Raw genomic sequence first — 21,194 nt, 5'->3', positions numbered from 1 at the left:
ATCCTAAGTGAATGATCAGAACAAAATGAAGTGACATTGACAAAGCAGAAACAGACTCACAGACTTAGAGAAGGAACTTACGGTTACCAGGGGGTAACTATGGTTACCAAGGGAAGGGTGGGGTGGGTAGCTTGGGAGTTTGGTATCAACGTGTACACATTGCTGTATTTAGAATGGATAACCAACAAGGACTTACTGTAGAGCAGAGGGAAATCTGCTCAGTATTACCCAGCAACCTAAATGGGAGAAGAATTTGAGAAAGAATAGATCTATGTATAAGAATGCTGCCTTGGTATCTCAGTGGTCTGCCTCAGGTTCGATCCCTGGGTCAGGAAGAGCACCTACAGAAGGAAATGGCAGCCCATTCCAGTATTGTGGCCTAGGAAATCCCATGGACAGAGGAGCCCCACGGGGTCACAAAGAGTTGGATATGACTGAGTGTACACACATTGCGTTGCATTGTATAGCTGAATCACTTTGCTGTATAACTGAAACTATCACAACACTGTAAATCAACTATACTCCAGTATAAAAAAAATAAATAAATGATCAGAAGTTAAAAAAAAAAATGAAGTAGGAGTCACTGCTAATTTGAATGGCATGTGCATAAAATCTCCTCATCACCTCTAGAGTCCTCTAGGGAGTTGTCTGGGTAAATGCACACTGTTCAATCTGCCAAATGCATCAGATTCCCAGGTGGAAAATTCAGCCATCAAATGCACCACACAGATTTACTAGCTTTCTTTGGGATGACAGGTCTATAAGCAAGACATGGATTCTACAGAGATAGACTTAGGTCATTCTAATCTGTAAACTATGCAATACTGGAGAAGGCGATAGCACCCCACTCCAGTACTCTTGCCTGGAAAATCCCATGGATGGAGGAGCCTGGTGGGCTGCAGTCTGTGGGGTCGCTAAGAGTCGGACACAACTGAGCGACGTCACTTTTACTTTTCACTTTCATGCATTGGAGAAGGAAATGGCAACCCACTCCAGTGTTCTTGCCTGGAGAATCCCAGGGACGGGGAGCCTGGTGGGCTGCTGTCTATGGGGTTGCACAGAGTCGGACATGACTGCAGTGCCTTAGCAGCAGCAGCAGCAGCATGCAATACTGTTCTGCTGTCTTTCACATAAGCTACACAACATTACGTTAGCCTTATTATCGTGCCCTTATTATATGGGCTTCCATGGTGGCTACGATGGTAAAGAATCCGCCTGCAGTGTGGGAGACCCAGGTTTGATCCCTGGGTCAGGAAGATCCCCTGGAGGAGCGAACAGCTACACACTGCAGTATTCCTGCCTGGAGAATTCCACGAATGAAACACTATGTTTGCCTTATTATCATGCCCTTATTATCTAAATCAGGCCAAAAGAAACAAAAACTCTGGTTAGAGTCAAGCATCGAATAAAAAACCTGGTGCAGGGCAGCAAACTGGCCACCCCAAACGTCTCTCTGGCTGTGAATGATTTCTAGAGCGGAAAACAACGGAGGCCCAAAAGACTCAAGAAGAAACTGTGACCTTCCCCTAAATGCTTACAAAATGTAGATAGATGGCCTATTCCTGGAATAGAGCTATCTCCAGAGATGTCTGCACAGAATAAGGGCAGACTATAGTGGGGAAAACCCAGCAGGCCCCAGAGACCAGAGCCACTTTCTGTCCAACAGTCTCTGCAGGCCCAGAAAACTCTCATTTCCCAAACATTTGCTGTTCTATCTGCAGGTCAATTGCCTTCGTCCCCTTTGAAGTCTCAAACCACTACCAGCAACATGCTCTCTTATCTTTGGCTGAAGACGGTATTTAAGGTGAGGGTTTCCGCCATTAGGGGGAGTAACTCAGTTTTCCTGGGTCCCTCTCATGTGTATGCGTTATTAGACTTGTGCTGGATTTTCTCCTGTTAACCTGTCTCATGCCACTTTAGTTCTTAGACTGGTTGGAAGAAGCTAGAAGGGCAGAGGAAACTTTCTTCCTCCCTGACAATGATGAATTTTTAAGAACGGGGGCGCATAAGGAGATAAAGAATGTGAGAGAGGAAGGAGATGAAGAGAGGGAAAAGGAAGAAGCCAGAAGGAAATAGGAAGGAAAGAAGTAGACTTTTCAGGTGGAAATACCATGCAGAGGAATCTGGGACTAAAGTGGGAAAAAAAAAAAAATCAAGCCTGGAAACCCTGAGAATTAAATTCAGAGCTGCGCTGTGCAAAGGCTGGCAGGTGTCATGCAGGATGGTTTTGGGCAGGGACGAGGTTAAAAGAGGGGCGGGAAAGCAAGCCAAGCTTTCCCAGGGCAGCACACAGAATCAGAAAATTATCACCACGATTTCTCATTTCTTTCATAAACTTTAAATCCTAGGTCCAATAAAGGCTGATGCCCGGCAGAACTTCATAGAGGCAGCGTTGATGGAAATGAATTTCCCTGTCCATTCCATCTGAAAAAATGACTTTTATAACATGTTGTTTCTAATACATGGTTTTATAATAGGTTAGAGGTGCAAAAGTAGATGATGGAAATGGCTTGTGAAAAATAGAGGATATTTTTGTAGCACTTGATAAAATAGCCTCCATGCCCCCAAAGGATAGGCTGATGGTATATTTAAAGAATCTTGGAGCAAAATGGATGCCAAGACCGGTCCAAAGCTTTGTTTAAATGCAGCATCTTTGCAGGGGTGCTCCCGGTAGCAGGTGGCGGAAGGGTCGGGTGAAGGTGAAGGGTCAGTTCTGTGGCCCATGGGCCACGCGGCCTCAGGTGAGACCCTGCCTTGCAGTCATTGTCTCTTTATCTATAAAGTCGTTCAAAAACACTTCCTCTGCTCCTTCAGAGGGCTGCTGTGAGGCCAACTGAGACCATCAGTGGAGAGCATTTGTAAATTAACTGAAAGCACTTGTACACGCCAAGGAGCCAGGCCATGCGCCTGGCACAGAGAAGCCATTCAAACAATGGTATAAATGGTCCGTGGGTCCGCCTCGCTGCAGGGCAGCAATTCCATGGTCCATTGAGCTGCAGGGGCCAGAGGGAAGGAATGAATAAGTGAAGGAAGGGAGGAATCAGTAAGTGAGCACACAGCAGTTGTGCTGGGGCAGGGGGCCAGAGCCAGGGGATTTTATGTAATTACCGAATTTAACAATGACACATGGAGGGCAGAGACACTGCCCGTTAACAACAGTGTCACAAAACGGTCTGAAGTCTGTCCAGGTGAGTTCTAGTTCCGAGAGTGGCCAGGTCTGGCTGTTTTCTCTTCCTGAAATCAGCAGCAATTCTTAAGTCATAGGAGGCAAGGAGCAGTCTGCCTGGGGGATGGAGTTCTCCATCCAGGTTTTGTTTTTTCCGCACAGTGCTTTTAAAACTGACATTATAAAACCCGGGAGGCATAAAATGAAACTGAGGACCTCTGGCTGCTCTTGAGGAGTCTGGGGACCCGGGAGACTCCAAGACCTGGGGGTGGGGTGGGGGGTGCTGGGGCTGCAGAATGGAACCCTCCACTGCCACCTGTCTTTTTCATGACTGCTAACCTAATCCTAGGCTGCAACCTGAATTGTCACTGTGATACTGCGATTTGTAATAAGAAATACATAGTTAGTTTTCATCCCTGTTCTGTCACAGAGCTCCTAAAACCCCTGACACTTTTAAGTGAAGAGAGCAATAAAGGCGTCTTTTGTTAAGTTACTGAGGTGACCTCTGGACCTCACTGAAGGGTGGGAATGCTGATTGCCAGAGCTGCCATCCCTGTGGTCAGAGGGCTAGAACCTTTTGTCCTACTAAGCTGACCTCCAGGAAGGAGAAAGCTGCTGGAGGTTGAATCCATCACCAATGGCCAGATGATTTAACCAACCTGCTTAAGTGAAAAATACTCATAAAGCTCCAAAGGCTGGAGTGTTCAGACCTTCCAGGTTGGTGACCACGTGAAGATTCAGCAAGCATGCTCAGCTCAGAAAGAGCTCCACACTCTTTACCCAAACTTTTCCCTACTCTCTCTGTGCACCTCTTCCATCTGACTGTTTCTGAGCTATGTCCTTTACAACAAAGCTTATTTTCTTGGACTCCCAGATCACTGCAGACAGTGATTGCCTGAAATCAAAAGCTGTGAAATCAAAAGATGCCTGCTTCTCGGAGGGAAAGCTATGACAAATCTTGACAGTGCATTAACAAGCAGAGATATCACTTACAGATAAAGGTCTGTCTAGTCAAGGCTATGGTTTTTCCAGTAGTCATGTATAGATGTGAGAGTTGGACCATAAAGAAGGCTGAGTGCTGAAGAATTGATGCTTTCAAACTGTGGTGTTGAAGAAGACTCTTGAGAGTCCCTTGGACTGCAAGGAGATCAAACCAGTCAATCCTAAAGGAAATCAATCCTGACTATTCATTGGAAGGACTGACACCGAAGCTCCAATGTTTTGACCATCTGATGGGAAGAGCCAACTCATTGGAAGAGACCCTGATGCTGGGATAGATTGAAGGTAGGAGAAGAGGGTGGCAGAGGATGAAATGGTTGGATGGCATCACTGGTTCAAGGGACATGAATTTGAGAAAAGTCCAGGAGATGGAGAAGGACAGGTGAGCCTGGTGTGCTGCAGTGCATGGGGTCACAAAGAGTTGGACACGACTTAGTGACTGAACAACAACGACGCTCTTATAAGTAAAATGTTTGAGTTCTGTGAGCCTCTCTAGCTGATTAATGAACCTAAGGAGGGGGTCCACCTCTAGCCCACAGGTCGGAAGCATGGGTAACAACTTGGGCTGGAGATTGGCCTTGGAAGCAAGGGTCAAGGGGAGAGCCTTGCAGCCCTGAGTCTATCAACCATGAAATCTGATGCTATCTCTGGGTAAACAGTGTCAGAACTGAGTTGAATTGTTGGACATCTGGCTTGGTGTTGGAGAAAAAAAAGCTACTTTGTGGTGTAGGGGAAAAAAAGGCAGAGGTTGGAATTGATCAGCAGTATCATTAGCCAAGAACTGGTTGAAACTGTACAGTGTCTTGGTTTTTTAGCCAGCTTATAATGAGTATCTCACCCGAGGATTCTTTTTCAAATATTTTGAATGCTATTTAAATTTATACCATATATTTATTGGATCATAAGTAATCCACCTAGCTCTCTAACGGGCTGCAAATTCACTCACCATGCCTTACACATGGGGCTCCTGCAGTGTTGGTGTGACACCCCAGGGACTCTGAGCAAGAGGAAAACATTAAAAAGAGTAAAAATACAGCCATCTTCTTTCTGTGGCTTAAATCCATAGTCTTTGTCTTGCTAACACCTCTGAGAGTAATAGATCAATACTTCTATTAATTCTTATAACAATAATATTTGCATTCTTGTTTATTTTTTCCAAGAATGACAGACCTATCCTCGCCCTAGCCTGCCGGCCCTTGGTAGGTACGTCCACGATCACCGAGGCTCTCGAGGAGAGTGCTTGATTTTGATGCTACCCTTCCTCCTGTTTGGCTACAGATGCCTATGGAGTCCTGAAGGATGCTGATGACTTGACCAGGTCCCGTCATCTGGTCCTCCAGCAGTGGCCTGCTCATCTGCTCAACCACTTTTGGGGGTCTGTTATCCATTTCAGCTCCATCAGTTTGGTTGCTGGTAATCAAAACTGCACAGAAATTTCTAGAGTCTGTCCCAGTGCAGCTGTACCACTGGGTCTGGATAATGTTTTCTGTAAGTGACTGAAGCGTTTCCTAGTGAGGCCCAGAGTCTACGTGGCTTTGGGGACTGCTCCTCTAACAGGGACGACTTTTACGGCACCACCTGCAGTGGTTTCTAGATCGCAACTGATAAAAATTAATAGTGTTATATTTTGTTACTATTTTCAATAGAAAATTTTGTATCGAATCTTGCAAAATTACACACTGTGCAGCCTAACCCATTCTTCCTCTTGAATCTGAGTCATGTATCTGATCTTCTAATTAATTAGCTATTTTTAGTACATACGTGCTTAGTTGCTCAGTGGATCTGACTCTCTGTGACCCTATGGACTGTAGCCGGTCCAGCTTCTCTGTCCATGGGGTTCTGCAGACAATAATACTGGAGTGGGTAGCCATGCCCTTCTCCAGGGGATCTTCCCAACCCAGGGATCAAACCCCAGTCTCCTGCAATGCAGGTGGATTCTTTACTGTCTGAGCCATCAAGGAAGCCTTCTAGTATATAAGCACTGCATAAAATTCCAAATCTCAGTAGGCAAACAATAATATAAAATATCTAACTACATGTAACTGTCAGTTTTTGCAAACATAAGGCCCTTTATACACAGTTAGTGGATGGACCCTTAATTCACAACATATCCCACCCCCATGCCAGTGTGTGTGGTTCCTTAAAAGTCAGTCAGGTTGCCTTAAGTTTGCATGGTTATCAAACATGGTAAACCAAAAGAAAATATTCGATACTCATGTATATCAGGACTTATGCAAAGAATCACCATAATCTAAACTTTAGTTCTATGCAAATCTTAAATACTACCCAAAGAAGACAAACTCAGGGGAGCAGGCTCCCTGCCTGAAATGCACACCACATCCTGCAGGCTTCATTCATTACACCGCATGGCCTGACTTCCATCTCATAAACGTGAGTAAGCCCTTTAGTGTGACACTGGCATTATAAAACCAGATGCCTGTGGCCTCAGGAAATGAGGGGATTTGCTTTGTGCTACAAATGTATCCAGACAAAGGGGCTAAAAGTTATCCACTGCCCAGAGGTGGTAAGGCATCACAGAGTTTATTAAGTCACTGTTCACTGTGATGACGCTTTTGCAATGGAAACATCAAGACATTAAAAGAACCCTAAAATACCATGAGCATCTTTGATAATTTTTTTAAACTTCAGGATTTTACCATGGACTTTCTGAAAGGAAATGATATATTTTGCCTTCATGGTTTTCCAGAGGGCCTTCTTAAACAGCTACATCACCCCAGGATCCTGGGATATGGGTGGGATTTAAATGCAGAGACTCAACAATGAGGCACAGGGAGTCCGTGTTCAGTTACTAATTACATAAACCACTTATGTCATCAGAAAACATGACGACTTCATGTCTGGTTCCCGCTAAACTGTTTGTTTGCCTGGATTTCTTTGTCTAGTACTGAACTTTCTTAGTAGGGAAACTTGAATAACAACTATAAACTTGATCACTCAGTTTCCTGACTTACAAGTGGGGCTAATGACACCCACTTTACAGAGCTGCTGAGATGAGAAAATATGACAAAATTGCTACAAACAAAGAATCCTTACATAGTCCCCCTAGTTATGGGATGCTAAATCATTTTCCCAAGTAAAGCAGTGAATGGTAAGGTGGACATATAAGCCCATCTCTATTCTCAGCATCATGATCTTTACAAAAAAAATTCAAAACAATTAGAATTGAATGATTCCTGTAAAAGTACCAGTAAAATGTAAAATAATTGAACTTTTCCATATTCCCAGTTTTCTCAAAAGCCAGAGGTTTTATGTGTTGGGTTGACAAACCAACCAGAATTTGGAGGACTGAACACACGACTCGGGTCTAACACTGACTAGTTATGAAGACTAAAGTTACTCTGGTTGGAAGAGGTTGAGGCTCCGAATCTGAGGACTGGGCCTGAGAGCCCAGCTCAGCCACTAAGGAGCCCATATCCTTGTCCTGATGATGTGCTCTGAGGCTCAACACCTTTCTCTGTCAGCGGGAGCTGTTACCAATCACAGCACAGTTGCCAGAAGGCGGCAAGATACATAGAAGCATTGAGCCCAGTGTCTGGAACTTGGCATTCCTAAAAATTACACCCACGATGATGATGGTGAAGATCCTAAGACAGTTCTTCTCAGAAGAAAGGAGCTCCAGGGAACTCTGCTGGCATGCATGAATGTCTGAGTCTCCCTAAAGTTCATATGTTGAAATCCTAACCCTCAAAGTGGCTGTATTAGGAGCTGGAGCCTCTAAGGAAGTAACTGAGGTTAAATGAGGTCATAAGGTTGGGGCCCTGATCTCACAGGGTTAGTCTCACTTCATGCTCACCTAGGAAAAGCCACATGAGAATACGGTGAGAAGCTGGCCATCTACCAACTAGGAAGGGAGCGCTCTCCAGAAACTGAATTGGCCAGAACCTTGATTGGACTTCTAGCCTCCAGAATTGTGAGAAAAGAAATTTCCAGTCTGTGGCATTTTGTTACAACAGCCGGAGCTGACTAATACACCTGCTGACCGACCAAACAGTAGAGGGCTTCGTCTCTTTCGGTTTCACTCCCTCTGAACATAGGTAGATGACAGCAGATGATGTCAGAGCCCCTGAAGGCTTGAACACGCTGCATGTGGTGCCTTATACACGAATGGCCTCCATCTGCTCCTGTTTTCTCCACAGCCGCCCCATCACATCCCATTCACCCCAACAGGAAACCTCACCGCATACCCAATTAGAGCTCAATTCTGTTTGTGTATCCCCACTGCTCTGTGTCCTGGACCACATTCATTACACCATCATTCATTAGGAGTCAGAGCTCCTGGGGACCCAGAGCCTACCATCATTAGTACTAATTGAAGCTAGATTCCCAACCTGCTGCATTGTGCTGGCCTTTTGCAGTCCAAGCTCAGGCGTCCCAGCTGACAAAAGACCCTTTGAAGGCCGGGCACCTCAGGACACAAAAGGCCATGGTCTATTTATACCAGACAAGCTGAGTGAGGTACTGTCCCACAAGGGGCTGGGGGTGGGCAGCTCACAGCTGCACTGTGCGAGCACCAGGGGTGCAGAGGTCCCAGCCTGTCTGTCTGCACAAACTTTCTGCCTGCTATCTGGGTGGGGGCCAGAAATGACCGAAGGAGTGCCCATTTCTCCCCAGAATTACCTGGAAGTTGGGGTTGGGGTTGGGATACGGCAGCCAGGCGGACCGAGAGTTTTCCTGGTACTTGAAGGGCCCGTTAAAAGCCTGTGAGATGGCGCTGAGGTTGAAGACGCACACGGCGGAGGCGGCAATGCTGTTCCTGGGGAGATGAGGAAGAAAGAGAAGAAGGCGTGTCAGAGAGCACCCTTGGAGATGAGCTCTGATCCCCAGGACAGATTCTGGGTGCCCAGGAAGCACCTTCTAGGGGAACATTCAAGATCAGCAGGAATAAACACACCATGGATCAGACTAAAGCAGTGAATGGAGTTCCTCTGGGGTTTTTTTCCCCTCCAACATTTCATTCTAGAAACATTTCATTCTAGAAACATTTCATTCTAGAAACAGTATTTAGCAGTTATGATGCTTGTAATTCCACGGACAGGATAGATTCACCCAGCCGGGGTGCAAATGATAGAAGCTTTTGAAGAGCTGTATGCCATGCCTTTAAAATTCCTGGAGGAAACAGAGTTCCTCCTCCAGGGCATGGGCCTCCCATCAGCCTGGCAAGGTTCTCTCCCCACACTCTAATCTGGAAATTTTAGTTGGCAGTGGGGCAAGCTGCCATTGCTTCTATCTGTAAAAGTCCCAAATAGTTGTGAGTATTTGTCATCTTTTAAAAATAAACAACTGAAAGCATTTTGCAACAAGTGCCTGTCAGAGATCCTTCACGTATATGTACATGTATACGTGAAAAGTATTTTAAATTCAAAGGGTCAAAGACAAATATTTGACAGATCACTGACATAGGACCTCTTGAAGCCTTAATTCAGAATTCAATCTTTGCAGGACCGAAGGCTGTCAATGCGAGGCTCTCAGAGTCCAAGGCCCTTTTACTAAGTGGAAACTGCAATATATATATATATGTTAAGTAAGTCTGCATTATAAGTTCAGCTATGGTTTTAAAATTTCATGTTTATGCTATTAGCCAATAGTATGTCTATTAATCAACTGTATTTCCCGAGGCAAAGAAAAAGCAAGAAACTCTAAAATGTGAATGTCTACGTTATCCTTGGTTTATCTGAAAAACACAAATAGGTGGTAGATATCTACAAACTCCAACTCATCTAAGCTTCTAAAGGGAGGGGACATTCACTGACCAAATGAGGTTGAGACACCTGCCCCAAATCACCCAGCCACTAAATGGGGGAGTTGGACTGAACCCCCAGGTAGGTTGGCACCAAAATGGAAATTTTGAATCCTTGGTGATAGCTCTGTGTGGACAGTAACAAAAGACACCCCGTGGAAGTTTGGAGCCTTGAGAGCAGGTAAACCTGTTCCCTCTGGAAGCCCCAGAGAAGAAAGTCTGGAGGGAAGACTCACCCCCACTGCTGGCAGGTAAAATGATAAATGATAAATGTGAACTCATTGCTAATTTTACTCTGCTCATTACCCTCGGAAAACAAGAAGATAAGTCAAAAATGTCTAAGGTAGAATTAGCCTTTGGACGCGTGACTAGGCTTCAGCAAGAACCAGAAGACAAGTCTGTTAGAATGAGGATGGCTGGCCAGACCCCCAGGAGGGATGCCACCTGGGGACCAGGTGACCACGCCTCAGTCCTGGCACAGCGACAGTGAGGGGCTCACCACTCCGAGCCCCCTAAGTGCCCGACAGGGACCTTCTGGTTGATCACAAGGAAACTCTAGCTCCTGAGGCCAGCCTGACTTCACAGACATACGGACAAAGGTGCAGGGAGACGCCTAAGTCCACGTTACAGGCTGAGGGGAAAGAAAGCAGGACTTACACCTGCTTTGCAGGGGGCCCTGGTGCTCCTGCCTTTGACCCCATTGCTATGGCTATTTCTTGGGAAGGGAAGACACTTATCCCCCCCCTGCCTGCATCCATTTCCCAGTTCACTGCACTCACTCACTCTGAAGGGCACTAGATGGGGTCTCTGATATCAACTTGGATACCCCAGGGGCTGTCATTCTGAGTATCTGTGACATGTGTTGGTAGACACTTCTTCCCGCCTCCTGGACAGCAGAGCCCCATTGGTACAGGTTATGTGTTCTGTGCACACAACACACACACACACACACACTTTCCTGCCTTTTCCTTTCCTCTATCCTTTAACATGCTGCAAACTGAAAAGGGTGAGGAGGAAGGACATGAGTGACCACCCCCTAGCAGCTCTTCACCCACTCTTCATGGGATGGGTCTGCCAGCCAGAACTGCACATTCACCTTCTCCGGTTGGTCCCTGCAGGCAGTGGTGGTGAGCCCAGGTCTGGTCTACCATGACCTTGTGGACAAGTCTGCTGAAAGCTGGGGTCTGCAGTGATAAATCCATTTGGCTAACAGACCTTCAACCACGTGTTGCAAGCTGGCCTCTGTCATGGGGATAACACTGCTTTATCTAATGTTCTATTTCTTTCCCTGTTCAGAGCCTAGGCATGTAAGAGTGGAGGTACTCCTTCCCTCCTCCTAGGTGAGTGCAACAATATAGGAACTTAGAATCTGCTGGAAGCCACTGGAAGAAAAGTAGAGAAGTTTCTCTTAGCTCTTTGTCTCTTAACAAAAGAAGAAAAATCAATATGTTAACCCTCCCCTACTCCCATCAACTACATTATCTGAAAGCCAGCATTTTTAGATTCCAGAGGAAGGAAAAAAACAGGCAAATCCTTCAGAGACTGTTGCAGAAATGTACTGTTTCCTGCAGCCCAATCCATGCCCCAGGGTTGAGAAAACCACTGAGCTCTAGCTGGAGAAGACTCTTGAGAGCTCCTTGGACAGCAAGGAGATCCAACCAGTCCATCCTATAGGAAATCAATCCTGAATATTCATTGGAAGGACTGGTGCTGAAGCTGAAGCTCCAATACTTTGGCCACCTGATGCGAAGAGTCGACTCACTGGAAAAGACTCTGATGCTGGGAAAGATTAAGAGCAGAATGAGAAGGGGGCGACAGAGGATGAGATGGTTGGATGACATTGCCAACTCAACAGACATGAGTTTGAGCAAATTCCGGGAGATGGTGAAGGACAGGGAAGCCTGGCGTGTTGCAGTCTATGGGGTCATAGAGAGTCGGACATGACTTAGCAACTGAACAACTAAGGACAGAATGAGCTGGAACACTGAACTTTATCCCTATTCCCCAGTGCTGGAGACCAACCAAACCTATGAGCGTAAGCACTGGAAAGCTCAGCTAGGGCAGTTTTAGCCATCAGTTCAGAGACAGGACAGAACCGGTACCTCAAACTGTCATTTTCTCTCCATTTCGAGCATGTCTTGCCAAGAATGCAGTCATCTCCTGAGAGAGTAAGAGCAAGGCTGAGACAGGAGAGGGAGCGGAGGTGAGACGTATGCCGGGATTTGCAACGGATAGATCAGAAAGCAGTTCCCAAGACCTACTGACAATAAGTACTGGAGAGAGACATGGAAGGCCTAGTGCTTCTCTTCCTGTTAGCATAAGGTCTCTGTACCAGGAGATTTCCAACACGACGAGCATCTTCAACACTAAGCAAATATTCTGGAATAGTCTGAAACTTATCCTTGCAAGTATCTAAATAGACCACTCACCCTCTTGGAATGGCCCAGACACAGAAATTCCATAACTTTTTAAATTGTTCACTTTTGCCCGCAGCCAGGGGAATGAACAGCTCAGTAAGCCAAACTCCCATTGTGTGTAAAATTGATGTCAACAGAGCCAGTGAACATTCATCTCGTGCAGCTTACACTATTTCTTAAATTAGGTTTTGGAAAGCAAATCAACTTCAGAAGCTATACATAGATTTTTTTTTCCCCCCAAAGAAACTTATCAAGGAGAGAAAATAACCTCTGGGGTTGAAAACCAGATTTACAGCAAAGATGGTCCTGGTGGGGTGGGGGTGAGTAGCGCGTCATCCATTTTAGTCTTGTTTTTCTAACTTTGCATCAGACAGAAGACTCCTCACGGAACAAACTTGTTAGAAAGCAAATGTTAACACTTAAGCTCAGAAGTAGGAAAGAGAGGGAAGAGTAACAAGGAAGTAAGATGCAGATGAAGTGATTCTTCAGAAATGCAATTCATGGGCAGCCGTCCCAAGTGGTTCAGTGGTAAAGAATCCCACTGCCAATGCAGGAGACGCAGGAGACCTGGGTTTGATTCCTGGGTCAGGAAAATCCCCTGGAGGAAGAAGGGGGAAGTCACTCCAGTATTCTTGCCTGGAAAATCCCAGGGACAGAGGAGCCTGCATTCATGGCTACAGTCCACGGGGTCGCAAAAAGTCGGACACTACTGAGTGACTGAGCATGCACCATTTGGATGCAGAAGACACGAAAACAAAGTCAACAAGACTCGGGAAGCTAATGAGGTATCGTAGAGTGACCCACTGTTCCAGTTTGCCCTAGACCAAGAGGTTTCCCAGCACAAAGCAGGCCTCGGTGCTAAAAGCTCTGATCCGGGACAGACCCGGACGCTTGGCCATCGGACCTCCGTGATTGGCATTCTCAACTCATCCTAATTCAGATCCTTTACCTTGGACACAGATATCTGGCTTTTATCCAAACCATTAGGTCACTGGATGAGAGATTGCAAAGGTGATGCAAAGCAGAAATCACCCTACGGAACCATCATGCCCACTGCGAAGGTAGAGGAAAGTGGAGCTCGAGTCTCTGTGATTCCTTGCGGTGGGTTTCATCTCATGGAGTCTGAGCATATCACCTAAGGAAGGGAATTAAGTGTTGGGTTCCACCACACTCCACCAGAGTGAATGCGAGTCAGGAAACTGTACATCCTGTACTTAGTCCAAATAGTGTCAGTTCTGAAGGAAGAGTATGTCCCCTCAAGAAATAAAACACTATATTTTTTCCCCAAAATACTTTAAAAGTAGAATCATTCTTTTAGAAATATCTAAGTTAGTCATCTAATACAATAGGGTAAGCCTACTTATGTGCTCTTCCTACATGCGCAGTTCAGTTAAAAGTTATATTATCACAAAGATCAGATTCTCCAGACAACACTAGTTTCATCATGCAAAGATGCATGACTTATGTATAGGGTTAAAAAAAAAGACCTAGAGGGGTAAGATGGGGAGGGAGGGGATACATATATAACTCTGGCTGATTCACGTTGTGGTACATCAGAAACCAACACAACGTAAAGCAATTACTGCTAAGTCACTTCAGTCGTGTCCAACTGTGTGCGACCCCATAGATGGCAGCCTACCAGGCTCCCTCGTCCCTAGAACTCTCCAGGCAAGAACACTGGAGTGGGGTGCCATTGCCTTCTCCGTAAAGCAATTAACCACTAGTTAAAAAAAAAAAAAAGACATCTAATACATTCTAGCATTTCAGAACGTGTCCAGAACACACTAGTAAATCAGAAGGAAAATTTACAGAGAATAATTTGAAGCCACCATAACAGAAGGATAGATCGAAACTTTCCGAGCAGGTTTATTTTCCTAATATCTCTCTCAGAAATCTCATCCCTTTCAGTAGCACTGAATTCATACTCAAAATTTTTTTTGGCTGTTAGCCCAGGGAAAGAAGAAACATTTCTGTTAAAGCAACTTGCAAAGCTCAAAGGGCAGAGAACAGTAGAGTCATTCACAATGAGCAAAAGAGCAGGGCAAGAACGATTTGCCGTGACGTACACGTTGGTGGTGAAGATGCCGTAGATCAGATCCAGCTCGGGCAGGAAGAAGGTGCCCTGGAGTTCGTGGTAGTAGAAAGGCACCTCGCCCGGGCGGGAGCAGTTGAGGCGGGCCTTCATGAACGTGGTCCACGTGTCTTCCAGCAGGAAGCGGCCCCCGATGTCGTTCTTACACACGCGGGCAGCTCGGGAGAACACGGTTTTCCCACAGTCGTGCTCCACCGCATTTTCTCGAAAGAAGAAGTAGGTGAAATTTCCGATGTCGTAAGAGGACACGAAGTTTGGTTCTAGAAACAACAGGAAAGAAGAAAGGGCTCAGCCCACTGGACAGCACAGCAAACTCTGCTCAACACTGTGTGACAACCTAACCGGGGGGAGAATGTGTAAAAGAAAGAGACAGGCGTATCACCGAATCACTTTGCTGTATGCCTGAAACTAACACAATATTGTAAATCAAGTATGGCGGTGGTGGTTTGGTTGCTCAGTTGTGTCCCACTCTTTGTGACCCCCATGAACTATCACCCACCAAGCTCCTCTGTCCAACGGATTTCCCAGAGAAGAATAGCAGAGTGGATTGTCATATACTTCTCGAGAGGATCATCTGAACTCAGGGATTGAATCAGAGTCCCCTGCATTGCAGGCAGTACGTTGCAGGTAATTTCTTTACCTACCGAGCCATGAGGGAATCCTCAAAACTATGCTCCAATGTAAAATAAAAAGTTGATTAAAAAAAAAAGCAAGAGAGGAGAAAAGCCTAAACATCCATAAGCTACTCCTTTGTGTCTTGCCTGCTCAGTATTTATTCCAAGGAGACTCGATTTTGTGTAGCTAACACTGCGTTCTTATAGAAGCAACCCAAGGCCCTAAGAGCACCCTAACGATCTGCACCGCTGGCGGAGCCTGGTGCGCGAGTTCTGCTGTTTAGCTGTTGAGTCCTGCCTGACTCTCTGCGACCCCACGGACTGCAGCCCACCAGGCTCCTCCGTCCATGGGATGTTCCAGGCAAGAATACTGGAGTGGGTTGCCATTTCCTTCTTCAGGTATCTTCCCAGCCCAGGGGTCAAACTCAAGTCTCTTGCATGGGCAGGTGGATTCTTTACCGTCTGAGCCACCAGGGAAGGCCACATGAGTTCTAAGTGACAGGAAATAGCCAGTGTGATTCCACACATAAGCATCCCGAGTCAATATAACACTTAGGTACATAATGAGGCTTCTTTGATGGCTCAGATCGAAACCCACTCCGGTGATCCTGCTTGGGAAAACCCATGGACAGAGGAGCCTGGAAGGTTACAGTCCATGGGATCACAAAGAGTTGGGTGTGACTGAGTGACTAACACACACACAACTTTTCGATAGGTACGTAACATTAATACCATCAAAAATTAGCAGCAAAAATTTGCAACACACTTTAAAGCTATAGACAGTCCTTTATTTGTATATTCTTAATAACCTTCAGAAACAGTGGGAGATGAGCTTATTTACAGAATAGAAAGAGACTCATAGACATAGAGAATGAATTTATGGTTACCAGAAGGGAAGGGTTAGTGGAGAGATTGATTGGGAGTTTGGAACTGACATGTACACGATGCTGTATTTAAAATAGATGGCCAACAAGGACCTACTGTAAAAATATAAAGGATAAAAAAAGAAAAAAGAAAGAAAAAAATTAGACACAGAGATTCTCAGCAATAATAATAAAATAGAGCAATTACTATAATATACCATAATAAAAGCTATATGAATTTGGAAAAAAAGTGGGAGAAAAAATATTAAAAACATGAAATGTGACTCAGAATATAGAGGTATTGCATTAATATCACGTTTGTATATAAGACAACAAAATTCTTTGATTTTACTTATATACTGGAATGTGACTTTGGCATAAATTACGTGCTTTCAGTAAGGACTTTAAAAATGTTTTCCGTTTGTGAAAACTGAAACTATGAGGTTAGTGTCCTGAATCAGCTTTAGCCATTCCTGTTACTATGGTGACTATGAAATGTGATAATCAATTCTTACTTTCTTATTTTTGGGGAATTCATTTAGAGAAGGGGAGGGTATTGAAATAGAGTCATTGCCTTTCTGATCTCATGATTAGGTCAAAATTATGGACTTAGAAATGACAAATTATGGCAAACCTTTACTTAATCACCACACTCATTAGGCATTTAGGAATTTATTATAGATTGTCAACAGAACTTTGTATACAGCACTGAAAGCATTATCTTCATAACTTGCTGTTTGAGTCTATTGATAATAAAGATGATACCCTTTCAGACATCATGCCATGGCGTGCAGAGTCACCTCAGTCATGTCCGACTCTGTGCAACCTCATGGACTGTAGCATGCCAGGCTCCTCTGTCCAAGGATTTCCCAGGCTAGAATACTGGAGCAGGTTGCCATTTTCTTCTACAGAGGATCTTCCCAACCCAGGGGTCAAACCAACGTCTCTTAAGTCTCCTGCAATGGCAGGTGGGTTCTTTACCACTAGCGCTACATGGGAAGCCCCTGCCAGACATAGCTGTGCCCTAATACTTATCTTTTAAAAACTGATTCTTACGCTTTTCTCTATTGCTGAGAGTTTTCTATTCAATCAGCAAGTGTCTTAATTTATGGTGCAATTAAGATAATAGGAAAATATCCTTCAAAATTAATGGAAAAATACACACAACTGTATCCACAGGACATATTTCAGGGACAATTGACTTTGGAGGACAACTCAATTGGCCTTGTACTTTGTCAGATCCAATCATGTTGTACCAGCAGACATGTTATTGGCAGGGCAACTAAAAATAGGTTTGGCTACAAGATGATCCATTAATGTTAAGCGTTAGGCCTGCTTCGGGCTCACCTAAGATCTGAAATGCAGACGCTGGTTCTGAGACCGACAAGAAGAGGGCACTGAGTACTATTCTGTCCTGAAAGGCTGCTGCCAGCTTTCAACCAAATTCGACTGAATTTCAATCAAGAGTTGATGTCATCACAAAACGTTTCAAATTCATGCAACTTCACAGCTTCCCTGGTGACTCAGAGGATAAAGAATCTGCCTGCAATGCAAGAGACCGGGGCTGGATCCCTGGGTTGGGAAGATCCCCTGGAGAAGAGAATGGCAACCCACACTAGTATTCTGGCCTGGAGAATTCCCCAGACAGAAGAGCCTGTTGGGCTACAGTCCATGGGTCACAGAGTCGGAAACGACTAAATGGCTAACACTCTCACTTTCTCACATTCTAAAAATGTAAAAATATTCTACTATACACTCTATATGTTATGTGCTTCTCTCTGTTCTCAAATAGTTTTACGTGCACTAAAGTATTAATAATAGAGATTTCAATAAGAACTGATTTTAATTTATCAACTGTTAAACATAGTGGCTAATCACTTGCTTTAACTCGAAACATATTTTAAAAAACACCCTGGCTTGCATTAAAGTACATTAGATGGGAGTCAGACATATTAACTGTACAGTCTGCTTTAATACCCTGAAAAGATGCTCACAGAAACAGGCGGGGATGCACCTCCTACTTGTGTTTTTGAAAACAAAAGCATAATAGTGGGGGAGTTTTGAATCCGTGTTCACTGTGTGTCTCCCAAAGAGAATTACTCACTGAAGCAGACCCCCAAAAGCAAATATGAAACAATTATAAGACTCTATTGAGTTTCTAAAGCTAATATTCAACTATATGCCTAATTCTGAAGAGAAGGTTAAATCTCTGCAGAGCAGGTTCTGCACCCAGGCTTATATAACCAGAACTGCAGTTTGCTCAGTGAAATGAAGACAAACAAAAAACCACCATCATCGCCAACAGACCTCATGGAAAATGAAGAAATGGAAGAAAGGCGTGGGTGTGTCTAGCTATAGCTCCCAGCACGGGTGGATGAGGCGTGAGACACAGTCCACAAGCTTTATCAAGCACCCTCACGACTACCTACTTCTGCCAGTAACTGGGGAACACACAGCATGAAAACCACATAGGAAATATCTGTAGGATCCAGGACGCCTCGAGCAGGAAATCAAGGAGCTGAGAACACAGAAAAGATCTGCCTTGGTGTCTTCCAGCTCAAGGTTGGTCTGTAATTTAGAAATCTCGAAGTGAAGTGAAAGTCACTCAGTTATGTTCGACTCTTTGCAACCCCGGGGACTATACAGTCCACGGAATTCTCCAGGCCAGAATACTGGAGTGCGTAGTCTTTCCCTTCTCCAGGGGATCTTCCCAACACAGGGCTCGAACCCAGGCCTACTGCATTGAAGGCAGATTCTTTACCATCTGAGCCACCAGGGAAGCCCAATCTCTGCTGAGATTACAAATCTCTATTGAGTGCTAAACTCTGGTGTAAGGCTCCAGGCTAGGTGCTTCTCTTTTAGAAGCTCAGGAAACTCACAAGAATCATAGAAGGAGATGTCTGTGTTACTCTTCCAGTCTCATAGATGAAGACACTACAGCCCAGAGGAACCTGACCAAGTTCACACAACCAGCATCCAGGTGGGGCTTATGTCCTGAGTCTAGATGGTCTGACCACAAAGCCTGTACACGGGCCATTACACTACACTGAAAAAACCACGGGCTGTGATAGAACCATCAGTTACGTCAACAAACTGAAGAAGAGATCTTGGAATTCCAGGCAATGTGTCAGAAACCACAGTGGTGGCTGGGTTTTACGCAGGACCAAGATGAGGAGGGTCTGAGAACAGACCATAGGGGAAGAGGGATGCTCCAATAAATCTTTACTCTGCAGCTATCAGAGACATTAAGGATGCCACAGAAAGAAGAGTGGGAGGAAGGAGTCAACAATCCCAGAGCTCATTAAACAAGAATAGTGTGGGAAGCGTTTGCCTCAATTCTGGAGAAGATGCTTCCAGTGGTGTCCACTGGAGCACGGGCACACGCACCAGGGACTGGGAGCGCCTCTATCCATCCATGTTCTTCATCTGCCCCACTGAACAATCTCACCCAGATTTCTCATAAAGGAGGAGTACTGAGTCATGCCTAGCAGACTTGCCCATGGGTTCCTCTTTCCCTGGAGAACCTCCAATATCTCTCCACACCACTCTAACCCATTTTATGATAGGATGACATTCGAGCTTTTTAGATAGAAATGTGCAAATATATTTCTTTCCTACTGCAAAAACAAGGGAAGAATTTGGCCTGGAATGCAGTACTGGACATGAACTTGAGCCAAGCTGGGGAGATAGTGGAGGACAGAGGAGCCTGGTGGGCTAGTCTGTGGGACCGCAGAGTCGGACATGACTTAGCGACTGAACGACAAAGACAACAGCGTATGGGTGTTCCTCTAACTCACCACGTCTTACAGATATTTCAGTCAAGGAGCTAAGCTACGGTTGGAACCACATCCTGCAGCCTCACATCCCTTCAGGGGGATGATGGGTTCCGATGGGTGACCTGCTGTCATATCAGGAAGTTCCAGAGCCTTTTAAAACTCAGCCAGCATCCTGTTCTTTTGCCAAAGACAGTGGAAAAGCAGTGATAGCTGTTAAATAGAAAGCCAAGGAGCTCTTGCCTTTATAGATAGAAATCTAGAGGTAGGCGGCATAATAAGATGCATATTGTTCCCCTTCCATTATTCAAGTCCTGTCTCTTGTTAAAATGTAATTCACCATAAGCTAGGATCTTCCACAGCTGAGTGAACTGAACAAGTCAGAAATCAGTCAGTGGCCTTCCTGTCTACAGTGAATGTGGGTGCATGAAAGAGAGGCTTTTATTCATCATCATTATCAAGCTACAAATGAATAGAAGTTTTGCTAATTCAGAATAAAAACAGATACAAGTATTTGTCAGCTTATTACCAAATATATGCATGGAGAAGCTGTTTTTTTCCTCATGTTTGTGAAACATATTGATAACAGATTACAGAGTATTCTACAAAATATGTTAAAAGAGGAATTATGTTTCATGATATAAGCACATTTACTTTCTACATTTACTGACATAATAGTGGCCATGAAGATGGGAACACTGAGCAGGGACCCAAGCAATATAAACTTGAGTTGTAAGAAGGGCAAAAGCATCAATATTTTTGAGGGGTTTCTGACCATGTACAACCAAACTCTAAACTGCCAGATGGATCCTTCCACTTGGTCTTCTCTCTGTTCCATAGCCTACTGCACCAGTCTGGAGGGGCGCCAGGCTCAGCGGTCCAATCTAATGACTGACTGGACCACTGAGAGGCTCTTGATATAGAAGTATTTGTCTAAACCAGGGAGAATGGACATTAAAGACAGGAAGAAATTCTGATTTTCCGACTCTACAAAAATCTTACAAGAATCAAAATCAAAGTTTTAATTTGTTTGCAATCAAAGGGAAAGGCAGACTAGAAAATGTCTAGCGGGCTTAAAACCCTGGGCTGAACCACTGACATCCAGAATGTTCCTTCATCCTGAACAACTATTCAGCCTAGGGAAGAAAAAGGCTGATACAAAATACCCTCCCAATAAATGAAGACTGTAATTTTTATTTCATGATTTCCTTTTGCTTTCCTTTTGAATAATTTGTATTTAGTAGACCTTCTGAAGAATTGATGCTTTTGAACTGTGATGCTGGAGAAGACTCATGAGAGTCCCTTGGATGCAGGGAGATCAAGCCACTCAACTCTAAGGAAATCAACTCTGAATATTCACTGGAAAGACTGATGCTGAGGCTGAAGCTCCCATACTTTGGCCACCTGATACAAAGAGTCAACTCATTGGAAAAGACCCTGATGCTGGGAAAGATTAAGGGAAAGAGGAGAAAGGGATGACAGAGGGAGATGGTGAGATAGCATCGCTGACTC

At 44.8% G+C, this 21,194-nt stretch overlaps 1 protein-coding gene across 1 annotated transcript in view; it reads right to left on the bottom strand.

Moving 5' to 3' along the window:
* SEMA5A (semaphorin 5A) overlaps positions 1 to 21,194 on the bottom strand; it is a 549,553-nt gene that overhangs the window by 157,522 nt on the left and 370,837 nt on the right. Inside the window, exons 9-10 of the mRNA XM_069556145.1 lie at positions 14,407 to 14,692; positions 8,804 to 8,939 (exon numbers count right to left, since the gene is read on the bottom strand). Of these exons, the coding sequence (XP_069412246.1) occupies positions 8,804 to 8,939; positions 14,407 to 14,692 (422 nt within the window). The remainder of the gene's footprint in view (positions 1 to 8,803; positions 8,940 to 14,406; positions 14,693 to 21,194) is intronic.

Source organism: Ovis canadensis, chromosome 16 (genome assembly GCF_042477335.2).
Source record: "Ovis canadensis isolate MfBH-ARS-UI-01 breed Bighorn chromosome 16, ARS-UI_OviCan_v2, whole genome shotgun sequence".
NCBI lineage: Eukaryota > Metazoa > Chordata > Mammalia > Artiodactyla > Bovidae > Ovis > Ovis canadensis.
This window is presented reverse-complemented; position numbering and strand designations above follow the sequence as displayed.